Source organism: Melanostigma gelatinosum (assembly GCF_949748355.1).
Source record: "Melanostigma gelatinosum genome assembly, chromosome: 8".
NCBI classification, from domain to species: Eukaryota; Metazoa; Chordata; class Actinopteri; order Perciformes; family Zoarcidae; genus Melanostigma; species Melanostigma gelatinosum.
Window position 1 is genome coordinate 19165450 of NC_136641.1, and position 15624 is coordinate 19181073.

Here is a 15624-nt window from a genome sequence, read left to right on the forward strand (position 1 = left end):
CCAATGATTGTACAAGTTAATCGTGGAATGGCTCTCCTTGCAACTGACGTGTTGCAATGCATTCGTGAGCTGAAGCACAGAGAGTCTGAGAAAGACGGCTGCATCGACAGGTTCTTCGCGGCTGTGGGTCAAACCATCACCAACTTCCGCAGGCGAGGAGCGAAAGTCTGTGTCATGTAGCTGTCTGTCTGTCTCTCTCTCTCCCTCTCTCTCTCCCTGTCTCTCTCTCTCCCTCTCGGGTTTTCTCCGGGTACTCCGGTTTCTCCCACATTAATCATTCAAGTATTGTTCTTCAAATCTTTGTTGTTGGAGGAGGATCGGGTGATCCGTTCCCCCCAAACACATTTTAACATCAACAAATAAAAAGATTTAATTGAATGTGCTCATCTCACTTATCATTTTTCTTTGAGAGCTGGAATTACTATAAGTTCAGATGATTCATTTGTATAAAGTGCAATAAAGACTTTTGTTGTTCTATTGTAAAAGTTAAATTATTCACATAAGCTATAAAGCATCACTGTTTCTCTTCTGTATCTTCTTCTATATTCTATATCTATGTGAAAAGCTATTTTTTGCCCTTGTTTTTGGCTGAATCGAATATATTTACCACATATATACGTTTTTTGTATGTGTTGTCCACAATAAATCCATCAATAAAGTATCAATGGAGGTTTTCCCATTCACTCCTCTCCAATTGGTGTCCTTGGTGAGGGTGTTTGTGATGAGGTGCTTCATGAGACGCCAAACTATCTTTCACATCACTTCCACCAATCAGGCTGAGGTGGTTTAACTAAAGTATGAAAAAATAATGTATACATGTGCCTCTTGTCAGAAAGAATACACTCTCACTCAAACCTAATAAAAAAAACGATTGGAAATCAGTCTTGGGGAGCTTTCCGGTCGAAAGCTCTGAAGACAACACTCTTGGTAATGGCTGAGTTTGAAGAGCCGATGTGTCATCTAATCTACTGAAGAAGTAAGGCCTGGTAATAGGTTTAGGGGTTAGTTTAGTTAGTGATACCAGGTCAGGTGACATAATCAGCTAAAAGGAGCTATTTTTCCAATGTATTTTTGTTTTCATTTCTCTTAAATTAGCACAAAATAACCAAACCCAGAGTTGCCGGATAGAACAGAAAAAAAAGAAATAATAAACATTTCATTTTCACCTTGTTTCATATGCCCAAGAGGACATTATTTATGATAACTGGGTGCCAACTTTTTTTTTTTTTAATTCTTCATCATTTCAGTCTGTATTGTTATTTTTTTCATGTCACACATTTCTTTTAATTTCAAGCCAATGTGCAGTTTACTGTACATTTACTTGTAAGCAAAAAATGAATGTCAACTGTGAATATCAACAATAATCAGGATTACTCTCGGGATTCCTTTGCTAGGGTAATGATTCATGTCTTGATATTTGTATACATTCCATTCCATGTTTTATTCTCAATACATTCTCTGAGCTCAGATTCCCATTTATTACAGATTATCAGTTTGCTACTAATTTACGATGAATCATTCCAATCGGCCTCAAAAATATATATTGTTCAATGGTTGGTGTGGAGTAATTTTTTGAAGAAGAAAGAGAGAGAGAATTAAGACAGCAGCGAAACTAAAGAAGATTGTGTACAGGCTTTATTTATGAGCATCCCATCATAACACATGGACTCGATCGATATCAAAGCCACTTACAGCTGGAGGGACAAAAACAGACTCTGAAGCGTGAACCACTCACAGTAAGTGAAGAAACATCTACAACAGCGTACATGAATGACATTTTACATTCCAGCATTTGATGGCAGTGATGGATGAGTTCAGTAAGTTCTGGATATACTTGTGGTATTTACACCGTTAATGATTTGTCAGTTTGAACATGTATGCTTTTTTTTTTGTCTGTATAGCACTATTTCATCATTATCATTTTTATAAAAAAGGAAAGAAAACACATTAGAAATAAAAATAAATAAATCAGAACAAACAAATAACACAAAGAAGGTAATAAAGATAACAAACAACTTTAACCGGATATATTATACCAGTATGGCTTATTTGAAGCAGCAAGCATGCATTTTTTTTTCATACATTCTATTGCACTTACAAATTTAGGTTTGCTAAAGTATACTATTTTACACATGAAGTGTAATAATATTGCATTGTGTGTATTCTCTGACACAACCTGTAACCACAGTCCTAATAAGACTGGACACTGTGCGTTGATGAATTAAACTCCCTGATCAAAAAGCAGTAAGTGTGATATAAAGCCTTCATGAGATCAGAGGTTCGGGGCTGCTTCACTATGAATGAGTTAGACATTCAGCAGGTGAGTGAACCCATCCCTTGAATACTTGAATTCTGACCTGTCCTGTTTAACTGAAATCTACCCTGTGCATCTGAGTCTTGTGCATCTGAGTGTTCGTGTGTGTGTGTGTGTGTGTGTACGTGTGTGTGCACCCCCCCTAACCAAATGGCATATGAATGACAACAATTTGTAGGTCATTTAGCATGCAATAAGAACACATTTCTTACTTTTTGCATGTCATTTGTACGGCATGTAGTCTGTACTGACTGCAATGAAAGCGTATCCGCGTAACTATGATATGCTGTCAAAAAGGGATGTAGTATACAATGCGAGAGCCGAGGGACTGCTTATGGTGGGCAGATTGGTCAAACAAACACAGGACTTCACGGTAGCGACGTGGTGTTAAGTGACACGCAAAAACTAGCATATAAATGACACGCCAAAAATGCATACTAATGACACGTGGATATGTCTTTCTGTTTATACGCCTTCCCATGTGATTGGGTTGGTGTGTGTGGTTGTCGGGAAGCTTCATAGGCACTCTTTCCAGAAAAAACAAAAAGTCCCTCTGCCTGTGTGGACCTCTTGGACCGTTTGGGTCCGTGAGAGGATCAACCACGTCTCAGTCACAGTACCGGGGGACCTGCTGACACAAAACAGCTGCATGCTGAGTCAGCACAGCAATACTGACCTGCAGAGGGCAGAAACACACTCATGGTGAGACACATAGACACACACACATACACAGCACATTAACAGTCAAACAGTATATTGTCACACAGCATGTAATCAAGGGCCCTGTACACCCACACAGGGAGTTATTGTGGCTGAAGTTGGGAATTATGTGAAGTCACCAAACTCCATGTACTTAAAGAAGGAATAAGCATATTGACATTTCACAGTAGGAAAAGCACAGGTTTAAATAATACAATCGATATTGGCCGAATTCCATTAAGCTGCTTCAGGGTCCGGGTATCGCTCATGCTAGTTCACTGTCACACTGCCATGGAGCCCTCCTTAATGTCACCTGTGCTTCTCCTACTATGACACAGTCAAAATGCCTGCCTGTCATAAAGATGTAATATAATGATTGCTATGTACAATGTATTTGCAAAATATTGCATGTTATAATGCATTTGTACAATGTATGGAAATCGGTTTAATTGATGCATCCTATGATATAATTCCATAGTTCCACGATACTTTGCAACAATTTTGTTAAATGTATGTGTAGCAACACTTTATATTAATGTATGTGGTCATTTATATGTAAATGTGTTACTTGAACCTACCAAGTAAAATGCTTGTTTCCATGTAAACTTCATGCAGCATTCACATGACCGAGCAAACTCCCGTCCGTAGAGTCTTGCCGTTACGATTTTTACCATACCTGAAAAAAGAAGAGAGATTTTCATCATGTGGCAGTCCTGCTGTGATATCAGAAATAAAAAAATGCATGACATAGGATGAAACTGCTACACACCCGTTGAGGGTGGCGGGCTCTGAGTGGTAGACGTTCTTGCCCTGGTCAGCCATGGTGGGAGTGTGGTGTGAGCCGGCGTGACTCTGAGTGGCCTTCAGTGTGTGATAATGGCTCTTTATTTCAACGGGGCTTGTGGGCAGCGACATGTGAACTGTCTCTTTTACGTTCCCATGGATCTCTGTTTTTGGGTCAAATTTGTCTGGATCGAGGCGTCTGTGGTTTTTCTTTGGGGCGGACACGTCGATCACCTTGATGTCTGGGATACTGGCCTTCCTCAGGGCCACGTCTGAGTGGGCCAGCTGCAGCTTCTTCATGTGGTTGATGGCTACTGCTGCGTTATAAGCTTGCTGCAAAGTGAACATGTTCAAAAAGAGATCTGAGAGCCATATAGACATAGCTTCACTTTAGAACACTTTTAGAACAACACAGATTGTTTATAGATTTATGTTTTAAATTAATTTTACTGCTGAACAATCAAGTGCACTTTGGTTCCTCTGACAGTGAAAGCCCCACATCGGCCATCATCGGCCTTGATTACTGAACAACATTGTATCAAACTGTCCTTAATCAGGAAGGATTTAGGTAGGCACCTGATTAAGCTACTATAAACTACAGCTCCTAAATGAGCTTACCACATCGAAGCCAAGAAATCGGCAAGGACTAACCTTCCACTTGGACTTGGCAAAGTTCTTCTGGATCTGAACGCTGACGGAATAGTAAATATCCTGACTCCGGGCCGTCTTTCCGATAATCCTGGAGAACAGATGACGCAACGGAACGCTTGAATATATTTCAAGGTAGGCGTTAATCCTAAACCCATCTGTGGGGATACACTCCTGTATGTCACACATACTTCATTAACTTGTTGTGTCACTAAAATGTTATAAATCTAAGGATTATAATACATTTTCGTTTGCTGTCCCTAGATATAACTGCTATTTGGGATTAGTGCTGCACAGTAAAACAGCAAAAACTCACAATGAAATTTGTTAGATTTATACAACTTTCAAGAAAAAAAAGAAAAATGTTACTTGTTATTCTAACTATGGTGCAGTAGCCAATAGACATTTTACAGTGAAGAGAAAAACACAACTCTGCTCAAGAAATTCAACTATTTTGCAGTTTACATTGTTTAAAAGCATACAATTTAACACTGTATGCTTTTAATTGAATGCATCATAACCAATATTTGTATCAAAATCCTTCCAGGCTTTACACTCACCAGGGATGTCGGAGCGCGAGGTCAGTGGAGTAGCGCATGCTTGGATTCTTCTGCATCATGTTACGGATGAAATCTTTAGCTGCAGATCAAAAGGTGACACACACACACACACACATTAGGGCTGGGGCTGTACGGTGGAATAAAGCTGCTACAGCAGGCCGTGTACATTATGTCTCCATGAAATTACCAGATTCAGATATGTCATCCCAGAAAGGCGAGTCAAACTCATACTGCGCCTTCATGATCTTGGAGAACAGCCTTGTCTCACTTTCTTCATAGAAAGGCGGATATCCACAGAGTCTGAAACATAAGCATTTATTATTGCTGGAAAAAGGGGAGCACTGAAGAAATGTTCCACACGTGTATATTTGCCAATGTGTGCAGTGAAACAGTATGCATAGTAGATGCTCACTAGGTGGTGCTATGGCTCAATCACTGCATCATTATAATGTGTTTAGGTATCTGTGTCATGCTTAACACACACATAACCAGCAGTGGCTTTTAATCTGAAAATCCACTTGAGACCAGGAGCTGATTTACAATCTTGGGAGGCAATTTTTTTTTGCTTTCCTCTCTCGGTGTACTCATGTGTGCACACATTCAGCATGACTTTTATACTTACAAGATGTAGGTGATAACGCCAATAGACCAACAGTCCACTGCCTTGCTGTAGGGCTTCTGTGCCAAAACTTCAGGAGCTGAAAGAGTGGAACAAACGTCAAAGCGAGGCCTTTAATAATTAGGCCTGTATGCAGAGAAACACAGCTGTAAATATTACATATCGTAATGCTGTCGTGCTGTCTTAATGTGACACCCCTGTGTGTTATACATTTCTCCGACCTATTTACCCCCCCACACTCAGTTAGTGTCCATACAGTACATCATACATTAACAAGACATGCCTTCTTACCTACGTATCCTGGGGTGCCACAGGCTGTCGACATGATGTCATTGTTTACCATCTTGGAAAGTCCAAAATCACTGATCATGATTTTGGAGTTCTCCTCCTGGCTGTAGTACAGGAGGTTCTCTGGCTGCAGAGGGACAAAACAAACAGGAGAGCTGTTCACGCATTGATGTCCTCAGTGAAGAACTTCTTAATGTGTTACTTCGCCTGTGGTCGGACAAATTCTCGAGTATCATTTTCTATAAAAGGACCACTGCTGCAACTGGAGCTGTACCACTTGCAGTCTTGCATTTTGGGAAAAACGCTTATTGGCTTTCTTGCCGAAAGTCAGATGAGCTGAACAATACCACTCTCGTCGTCTGTACGGTAAACATAAAGCAACAGAGAAATAAATAATCCAGCACATAACCCTGTAAAATGATTAATTTAAAGGTGATAGCTAATAGTTGTTTGCTGCTATATCAAAGCTCTGCTGCAGGGATAACATATTTTTGTAGGCCAACCCTGGAAGTTAGCAAGGGGTTCCCTCGCCGAGAAGCAAATGTGTTTATTACATTGGATTATTGCAAACAAACGTTTTTGATACTTACATGTTTTGTTCAACAAGATAATCTCCACAAATGAACACCACTTTTATGATTTTTGAAGGGTGAATAAATAGGCAGAAGTAAAAAAAAAAATTTAAAAAGGCTCACGTTAGGCTATTAACAAACTACACTACAGTCGCATGAGCGCCATTATAATGCTAACTTGCTAATGCTAACTTATAGGACTCTTTCCTGCAGCACTCTATAGACTTATTGTTGAGAGAAACTTCAAGCATGAAAGTAGTTATCATTCTGAAGAATTAAAAGTGTTTTAATAGTAGCGGTGTAAAGGATGTAAATGTAAAAGCATTCAACCATTTAATATAAGGTCCTATAACGTGGCTTTATCCCAAAAAGTGCACTTGCGTAAAAACGCTTGTACTCATGCTTCAGCCAAAGCAAACGTATGACTTTTTATATTATCGGAATCACACCTTGAGGTCACGGTGCACTATGCCGTTTTCGTGCAGATAGCTAACGGCCTGCAGCACCTGCTGGATCACGCTGCTGGCATCCTTCTCCGAGTACACCCCCCGGTCCAGTATACGGTCAAAGAGCTCCCCGCCTGAAACGCTGGCAAGTAGACAACACAAACGTCAACATGCGATCTTAAGTCACAGTTTATTTAGGTTACCTGCTCATTTGAATAATCATGTCAAATTGTACAAACTCACAGCTGCATGACGAGATAGTAATGGGTCTGACTTTCATATAAATCCTCCATCCCCACAACATTGTCGTGTTTGATTCTGTTTCGGAAAACAACATTATGGCATTGCTGTCATAATCCCACAACAGAGCAGACATATTTGCAACAGAAACAACCATCCACTGACTACTTAGAGAATATGAAATGAAAGTCAAAGGCTCATAAACACGCTGATTACCTCCTCAGCACAGTGATCTCATTCTCCAGATTGGGGTCTGTTTTTTGTTTCTTTTTCACGCATTTCATGGCAAACAACTTTCCCGTCGTCTTCTCCTTCACCATGTACACCTCTGAGAACGCCCCCCTGTTCAAACAAACACATTGAAAATGAGTTATCAATGGTGCAGTTGTTGATTGCTTTGAAACATCACAGAAAGAAACAGCAAGTATCCCCCAGTTGGAGGAAAGGAGTCTTCCCTCTTATTAGAATGGGGACCTGAACACCACAGAGTATTGGCCTCTTGGTGGGTCTACTTTCTATTTTCCCCAGCGAATCAGGGATATTTAGCTTGCTTCCGTTTTTCTATTTTGTCGATGGGTCAAATGTGACTTCATTTATAGAGATACTCTATTTGCAGGGCTGGTAATAATAACCTACATGAAAGGCGTAGGTCCCATTTGTCTGTATGTGTAAATGCTAATAGTTTGACATATTGTGAAACACGAATTGCTCACAGTGAGAGGAACATTTTCATTTCATTCTCACATATCTGTTCAATATGAAGCTGGAGCGAGGAGACGTTAGCTTAGCATTAAAAACTGGGGAAACAGCTAGCATCTGTACAAAAACCCAAAGTGTAAAAAATGAAAATAGAGCGGGACTATTTCCACCGTAACAAAGTTAGGAGCTACTGAGGTGCGAGTGATTTTGTTACCTTCGAACAGAACAGAAGATGTAATCCCCTCTTAAAGTGTTAAAAATGTCTCCTGTTTTGTTTCCAGCATTTCATCGTGTTTTTTCCCCTTTGCATAGTTGCATCACACAGAGATGACTCAGAATTTCTTGGAGTGCATCAGAATTAAAATAAACACAAGGCAGAAATAGCAATATCAAGGGGTTCAATTAAGGTCTACTGAAGATCTCTGTGGCTTAACTATTCACATGGCAGAGGCTTATTATGGTGCTCTGTGCTGCGTTGTCTGGGAATAGTTGTTCTACCAGGTGGATTAGGTGCTTTATCCCCTGACGTAACAGAAACAGTTGCTGGCAGAGAGCTCTGGACTCGAAGGTCCGAAACTGAGCATGTGCGGCAGGGATCCTTGGGAACAACCAGCTGCCACAGTACAGTACAGAATGGATCACAGACAGACGTCAAGGGCTGTGGACAGACAGGTCTCAAGACAGCCCTGCCCTCTGCCTGTAAGGTGATGATGCTGACCCTGAGGCCATATCCACACTAGGCCGTGTCTCGTTGGATGCAGAGTTCTCAAATAGAACCGATCTCCGTCCACGCGGGTGTTTTCAGCATTATTGGAGCATCCACACGGCAGCCTTCAAGGCGGAGAGCACGTGACCATTAACGTACACTGGGCATGCGCGTGATGGTGTAAACAGGAAGTGGATTGCTTGCTTAGTTAAAAAAAATATGACAGAGTAATAAAGTAGTCTTTAATAATGAAAGGTTGTATTTGATACTTAAGATCTTCCTTATAAACTCAAACAGACAGTTCGTGGAAAGTTTTAGAAGTTTTATTTTTCAGACGTAGTTACAGCGCTGCGGCTCTGGCTCTCTCTATATCTCTCTCTCTCACATCAACTTTACTTTAAAATCAACACTTACACGGAAACGTTTACTCGATTATGGTCCATAAATGTGGTCAACACACGTCAATCACTCGCTTCTTCTGTGTTGTTGTCTGTTGTTGCCGTGGGGGCTGATGAATGTAGCGTTCATGAGATACGGCATCAGGGGATAAGCTGGGTCACCCAGCAGAGAAACAGGGACATCATCTTCGCCCTCCATCAATTCTTTAGGGCATTTGCGCAATCTTTTAGGACACATCATGCAACAGGTCCAACTCGCTAGCTTCTAAGCTAATTTTAACATTACCGCCAATGGGGAAATGCTAACCGCGATTAGCATTAGCGAATATAATATATCTTCGTACATATTTTCATGAAGAAATACTTGCAGACTAAGGTCTCTCAAGGCTACCAAACGGAAAAAGTAAAACCAATCAGCGTCGATCACTCGTCCCTCACTCGTTTCCTCTGTGTTGTCTGTTTGTAGCTGTAGCTCTGAATAGCATTTATTGCTAACTGTAGCTTCAGACAGCCGCTCCGTGGGGGCTGATCGCCGATGGTCAAGCAGCTCGCTCATCGCTCGAAGAACAGCTCGCCTTCTCCGCATGTAGGCATTAGCAGCATTGTAAAATTACGAATTTAACTCCACAATAGCTGCTACTACAGACAACAAAGCAAGCAAGGCTTATGTTATCCATGTCCCGGCTGTTTTGTTTTCTTCCGGGTACGGGTCACGTGATAGTGAGTGTGACGAATCAGGGACAGAGACGTCATGGCTGGTCATAACCAATCCAGTAGCGAGCACGGGTGTGGGCTAATTTTTTTCTAACAGACATCCGTATCCGACGTCTACACTGAACCAAAACCCCGGGGTTCTCAAATACCTCCAACCTCGGCGGAGTTTTCAGGTTCCTCCGTTAAGGCTGCTCCAAAACTCCGGCGTGGTGTGGCTGCGCAGTGTAAACGTAGGAAAAGTGGACAAGTGTGGATATAGCATGAAGGATGAAGGAATGTACTATAATGAGGACCGACACATGCGCCTGCTGGAGGAGCTGAGTATTAATTGAACAGCACAATGTGAAATTATAACAGTTTCCAGTTTCATTTCCCATTGTTCCAAGAAGTGTATCTCACATTTAGAAGGCCAGTGTTGCCCCCCCCCCCCCCCCCACACACACACACACACACACTTATACAAACTGCAGAATGGTGGAGACTCAGGGAGACAGACAACAAGCTGCCCCCACAGCATCATCACAGCACTTCACATCCCCGTTGCTCATTCTGTTCCTCAGATCTCCGTGAAGATTATTGCTACTCTCAAGAGAAATCGTGAATCAAGGCCTGCACACGAAAGCCAGACAGCATCCTTTTTTATAAAAAGACAAAAGGGGCAATCAGAAATCACTGGCGAGCTAACTCGAGTGTGTATATTTGGGAGCTTAAAAGTCAAAAATTGTAGATGAGAATGAAATTGCTCTGTGCTTTTTGAGAGTTGCATTTACCCCTGAAGAGACTGTGTGCTGATTGCCTGGAAACCATTAGGATGTTGTTTACACTATGTATGACGACAGAGGCCCAATGGGAAAAGGTTGTATTTGGTGATATCCTGTCCCTTCTGGATTCTCTTCCTTTTTTTTTTTTGTGATGGAAAAAAAACAAATGAGAATGGGCATAACAGCTCAGAGGGTTCAGTCTGTTGACACCTTCAACAGGAATGAAAGCAGTCCAGCAAAATCATTCAGTGGCTCAGGCAGGAGCGGTAATCCTTCACCGTGCTTTGGAGTCTCTCTTTTGGTTCCTTGTCTTTAATCTAATTGCAAACTGAAGCATCATGTTTGCCTTGAAATTGATTTTGAATACTTAAGATGAGGTGAAATAAACGTATTACAAACAGATCTAAACTTCGTTGCCCACTTTTCCATAACACTCCCAGAGTTGTTTTTCAAAGTGTTTGGGGAAATAAAAGTAATTGCCGCAGACCAATCGGGCCACGTATTATATCATGCGCTGTACTCAGGAGGGCCTCGCCTCCTACACTGTCCAATCACCGCTGAAAGCCTTCCAGCGGCCTCCTCGGCCCTCAGCACAGATATCTGCTCTGTTTTTCCAAAACACGCCGGCAGCATTCACATCTGCACCTTTATTTGCTGTGGGCCTCTGATCTACTGTTTTACAGCCACTTGCTGAATACCTCAGAGAACCTGCAGATCATCAGCGTTGACTTCACAGGAATTAGGTCAGCACAAGAAACTGTTCGCTGAGTGTGTGCAGAGTATACAGTAACATGCAGCAAAACGTCATCTTCATTGTTGTTATTAAAAATAGCTACATGTGAACTGATAAACATCTTTTAGGGCTGCAACTAATGCTTGATTTCAGTATTGATTAATCAGTTCATTATTTTCTTGATTAATCGATTGTTTTGCCGATAACATGTAAGAAAAGAATGAAAAACCCACTTTCAGTTTAGCAGACGCAGAGAACCAGCAAAGCCTTTAAAAATGACCTAAATGGTTCTCAAGTTATCAAAAATGATTATTTTTCTGAAATCTTCTAATCACCTAAGTGTTGTAACTCTACTTGTTTTCTAACCTTTGTGAGAAAGTGAAAATTCAACGTGATTCTCGAGAAAACGATATAAAGTAAAACAAATATTTGTTATTTTTGTGAATTAACTGCGAGGCCGACTCAAAGCCAGACTGATTAACCCTTTGCAACAGATAAAGCGTGATGTTGTCTAAGACCTCAGTGAAGTAGGCCTCCCCATGTCAATCCAATCAAACCAGTAATCTGTCCTCCAACTGAAACAGCATGTGCAGAGTGTACTATCACGCCATGTGCAAGTCAAGACACAAGTTGTACTGTAGTGCCTTAATATCACTAAACTAAACACCCAGCACTCATAAATATTCCCAGAGGTTCTAAGAAATACAGGAAGACATTCTACATACAACTGAACAGGAAATTAAAGCTCAGTAAATATTAAGATTTCTTGAATAAACCAATACTTAAATAAACAGTGGTATCTTACATTGAGCAGAATGTACTTACGATCCCAACTCCTCCATGAAGTCAAAAACCTCCTGGATGTTTTCGGTGACTTTCTTCCAGATGTGTTGCGCCTCTTGACGACCCATTTCTGCAGAAGCTTCAACAGGGATTTCTTTCAGAATTAAGGAGGAAGAGAAGCATAAGATGTCAACACTGAAGTTCCACAATGCTCCCGTTTTTTTCTTTCCGTGAGTAAATTCAATAACCCTGGTTTATTTTCCAGAGCCCCTCCTGATCGTAATCATGAACAGAAAGTCCTTTGGGATTATTGAAGAGTCATGATATAGCGCTGCTCAGACTGTCTGCAGGAGGACGAGCAGAGGAGACAGACATGTGCCGGTGTCTGACTGACAAAAGGTTATAGAGCAACTAATCCGTGCGGTATCTAGCACACAGGAAGGTATGAACGGAGCAGTGCCTGGCCCACACTGTACCAGGGTCAGATGATACTGTATGATGCTGAAGTGTATGAATAAATAATCTATCAGAGATATCAAACAAGGAAGAAAATTGAGGATTTGAGGACAAAAATGTGTACTTCAGATTCAAATAATTATCAAAAGCTATTGGTAAAGTTTAAAAAACAAAAGGCAATAACACAACTCTGATCATCACAGTATTCATACAATATTCACCTCTTATGTTGAGCAAAATACTTGTGTTTGTGTAGATAATGAACATTTCTTAGGATTAGAAAGAGTGACTTATCAAATGAAACTGAAGGGACCGAGAAGGATTAGGAACACTATAAATGAGCAGGTTACCCAGATTGGTTTCCTGCCCTCTTTTCTTATATAAGGGATGAGCAACTCTTGATCTGGAGACCTGACCTTGTTACAGGTATAAATACCGGCGGGTAGCTTCAAACAACTTAACTTACGTGCAGAATAAATGTCTTTAACTACAGCCAGTGGAGGAAGTATTCCAATCCTTTACTGAAGTAAAAGTACTAATATCACACTGTCAAAATACTGCAGACTAGAGGGCGTTCCTTCATAAGCAGCTGTTTCCTGTTCTTTGTAACTGTCCTTTAGTCCTGCTCAAACTCTCTAATTGCAGCCTGTAATCGGTAAAAGTCCTGCAGTGAACATGTGGACGATGTATAATTAAATTATATGTAATTGAGATCATGTGCTTAAAGTAAAAGTACCCGTTTGTGCCCTAAGACAATTGAAATAACCATAAGAATCTATGCGCAACAGATGAGGGGAAACAAATCTGATATCTAAATCTTTGAATCAATCCATCTTTCATTTTTCTTTTGTCCTGGTGCATATGTGCATGGACTCCAATATTGCAGTACAATTAATTCAAGACATACCATTTGCATACTAAGAATTTCAGTGTTGTTTATTGACACACACACTGCTGAGCTCTGGGGGTCTACTGTTTTCACGCACACAACAAAAGCGTGCAGGGCCGAGATCCTTCTTGTGGCACTGGCACCTCTGCGTTACTCGGCGTCAGTCTGTGTCACTCGGCGTCAGTCTGTGTCACTCGGCGTCACTCGGCGTCAGTCTGTGTCACTCGGCGTCAGTCTGTGTCACTCGGCGTCAGTCTGTGTCACTCCGCGTCAGTCTGTGTCACTTGGCGTCAGTCTGTGTCACTCCGCGTCAGTCTGTGTCACTCCGCGTCAGTCTGTGTCACTCCGCGTCAGTCTGTGTCACTCGGCGTCAGTCTGCGTCACTCCGCGTCAGTCTGCGTCACTCCGCGTCAGTCTGTGGCACTCGGCGTCAGTCTGTGTCACTCGGCGTCAGTCTGCGTCACTCAGCGTCAGTCTGTGGCACTCGGCGTCAGTCTGTGTCACTCGGCGTCACTCAGTGGCAGTCTGTGGCAGTTCAGCGGAAAGATTCAGCTGTGGCAGGCGAGCATAGTTCGGCAATCGTCAAGAAGCTGCGGAGCTGAGGGGGCGGAGCCACATTTCCTGAGACATTTCCTGAGAACACCCGTTGTTGTTACGACAGATCAGCTTCCATAAATCAGTTTTATGATTTTAGTTGAGTCACCGGAGCCCCCTGTTCTCTGTATGCATCCTTAGAGTAAGTACGTTGTACTTTTTTGTTTCTCATTCATTTTATTGAAGTATGATTTTGCTGGTTTTGCAACAAAATGGAACATAATACACTCTTTCCAAATTATTACTTTTATAGTCATTTACAACAATCGGCTAAAATAATGAAAATAAATCATCCGTTTTATTATCATTTAAAAGTATATATATATATAAAAAATTTAAATTTAAATTAAAACCCATAAAATGTCCAATCCAAAAATACATGTTTGAAAATATCTTCACTCTTCCTCTGCTTATATGTATATGTATGTCAGTAGGTGACACAAGCTGCCAGAGAGTGACGCAGGGTGACACAAGCTGCCAGAGAGTGACGCAGGGTGACACAAGCTGCCAGAGAGTGACGCAGGGTGACACAAGCTGCCAGAGAGTGACGCAGGGTGACGCAGAGTGCCAGATACGGATGTATTTAATGCAGGTTATTTCATCTGATATTTGATGTTGATGGTTAATTTGCAACCAAGTTGTATACATCATGTATTTACTTGTTATTTGTATGTAATAGAAAAGTGAGCATGTGTAGTTCATGAAGCAATAAATAATGACAATTGAAAAATATAGAGCGATGTTTGGTTCATTCTTTTCAAACACTAAGCCTAATTTACCTAAGTCATTGATTTAATTGTGCTTTTACCCTACACTAAAGCACCCTTCAATGACTGGACAATAACAAAGCAAATAGATGTAGTGACCGACAGCGGATGGTGCTATGCAGCCCTTCTTTTCTACTCTCATGCTACCAAGTTGGCTGCAGCATCGCGCGGAACGATCACTCTGCGGCAAAAACAGAGAGCGATCAGATATTCAGAGCAAGCTTGCAGCACGCAGTTCTGAGCAACAGTATCATACAAGCACGTTTGGACTCATGATGCTGAATGTGAATGCAAAAAAAAAGCCAAACTACCCAAAATTACGCACAGAATACAAATTAGGCAGCACTGGCCCTTCTTCTGGGCTGAAAAACAAGAGTAGTTTCAGTCACCAGATCCAAGTGACTCCTTTCATAAAGAAGAGACTTACCTAGAGACTGCGCGCTTTTGGAGCTCTGCTGGGACTCTCCTGTCAAATGCTCGCAGTGGTCTGGACCGCTTACTTTGTCTGGGACTGTACAAGTACCTGTTGTCAAGTCAGAGATTACATCCATGGAGAGAGCCGAGGGGAGGGGCTGCTGGCAGTGTTACAGGTGCACATTGAGATTGCAGGTCAGGCTGTTGCTGCTGCTGCTGCTGCAGTCATCTTTCCACGCAGCAACAAGTTTACACAGATTCATTCGAAACAGCAACATGTGCACGCGCATGCGCGGCTACGCACACACATCAGTTTGGCGGGGCCTCTCCACACTGATGGTGGACTCACATTTTGAAATGCGTGGCCAGTAGTGCTGATTGTTTTAACACCAGGTTCCACGGTCTTATAAGGTGTATAAATGTGTTTGAAGTTACTTAAATTTGAATGCAGGACTTTTACTTGTATTTTTTTTTTTGTACATAGTTGTAGCGATACTTTTACTGAAGAAGCTGAGTACTTCTTCAGTGTCGTGTCTATACA

General features: G+C 41.6%; 1 protein-coding gene across 2 annotated transcripts; it reads right to left on the reverse strand.

Moving 5' to 3' along the window:
• Window positions 1-1867: 1867 nt before the first annotated feature.
• camk1gb (calcium/calmodulin-dependent protein kinase IGb) lies at window positions 1868-15220 on the reverse strand (the record flags this gene model as incomplete). Of its 2 annotated transcripts, XM_079274131.1 has the most annotated exons (13): window positions 1868-2990; window positions 3592-3689; window positions 3783-4129; window positions 4448-4535; window positions 5005-5083; window positions 5192-5304; window positions 5627-5702; window positions 5915-6038; window positions 6933-7071; window positions 7173-7247; window positions 7386-7511; window positions 12006-12117; window positions 15097-15220. In XM_079274131.1, the coding sequence occupies 12 exons, from the start codon at window positions 15218-15220 to the stop codon at window positions 3632-3634; spliced, it is 1461 nt and encodes a 486-aa protein (XP_079130257.1). In that variant the 3' UTR covers window positions 1868-2990; window positions 3592-3631. The 2 variants fall into 2 exon arrangements, with proteins under 2 accessions (XP_079130257.1, XP_079130258.1); XM_079274132.1 differs by lacking the exons at window positions 12006-12117; window positions 15097-15220 and adding an exon at window positions 8989-9644.
• Between the last annotated feature and the right edge of the window lie 404 nt (window positions 15221-15624).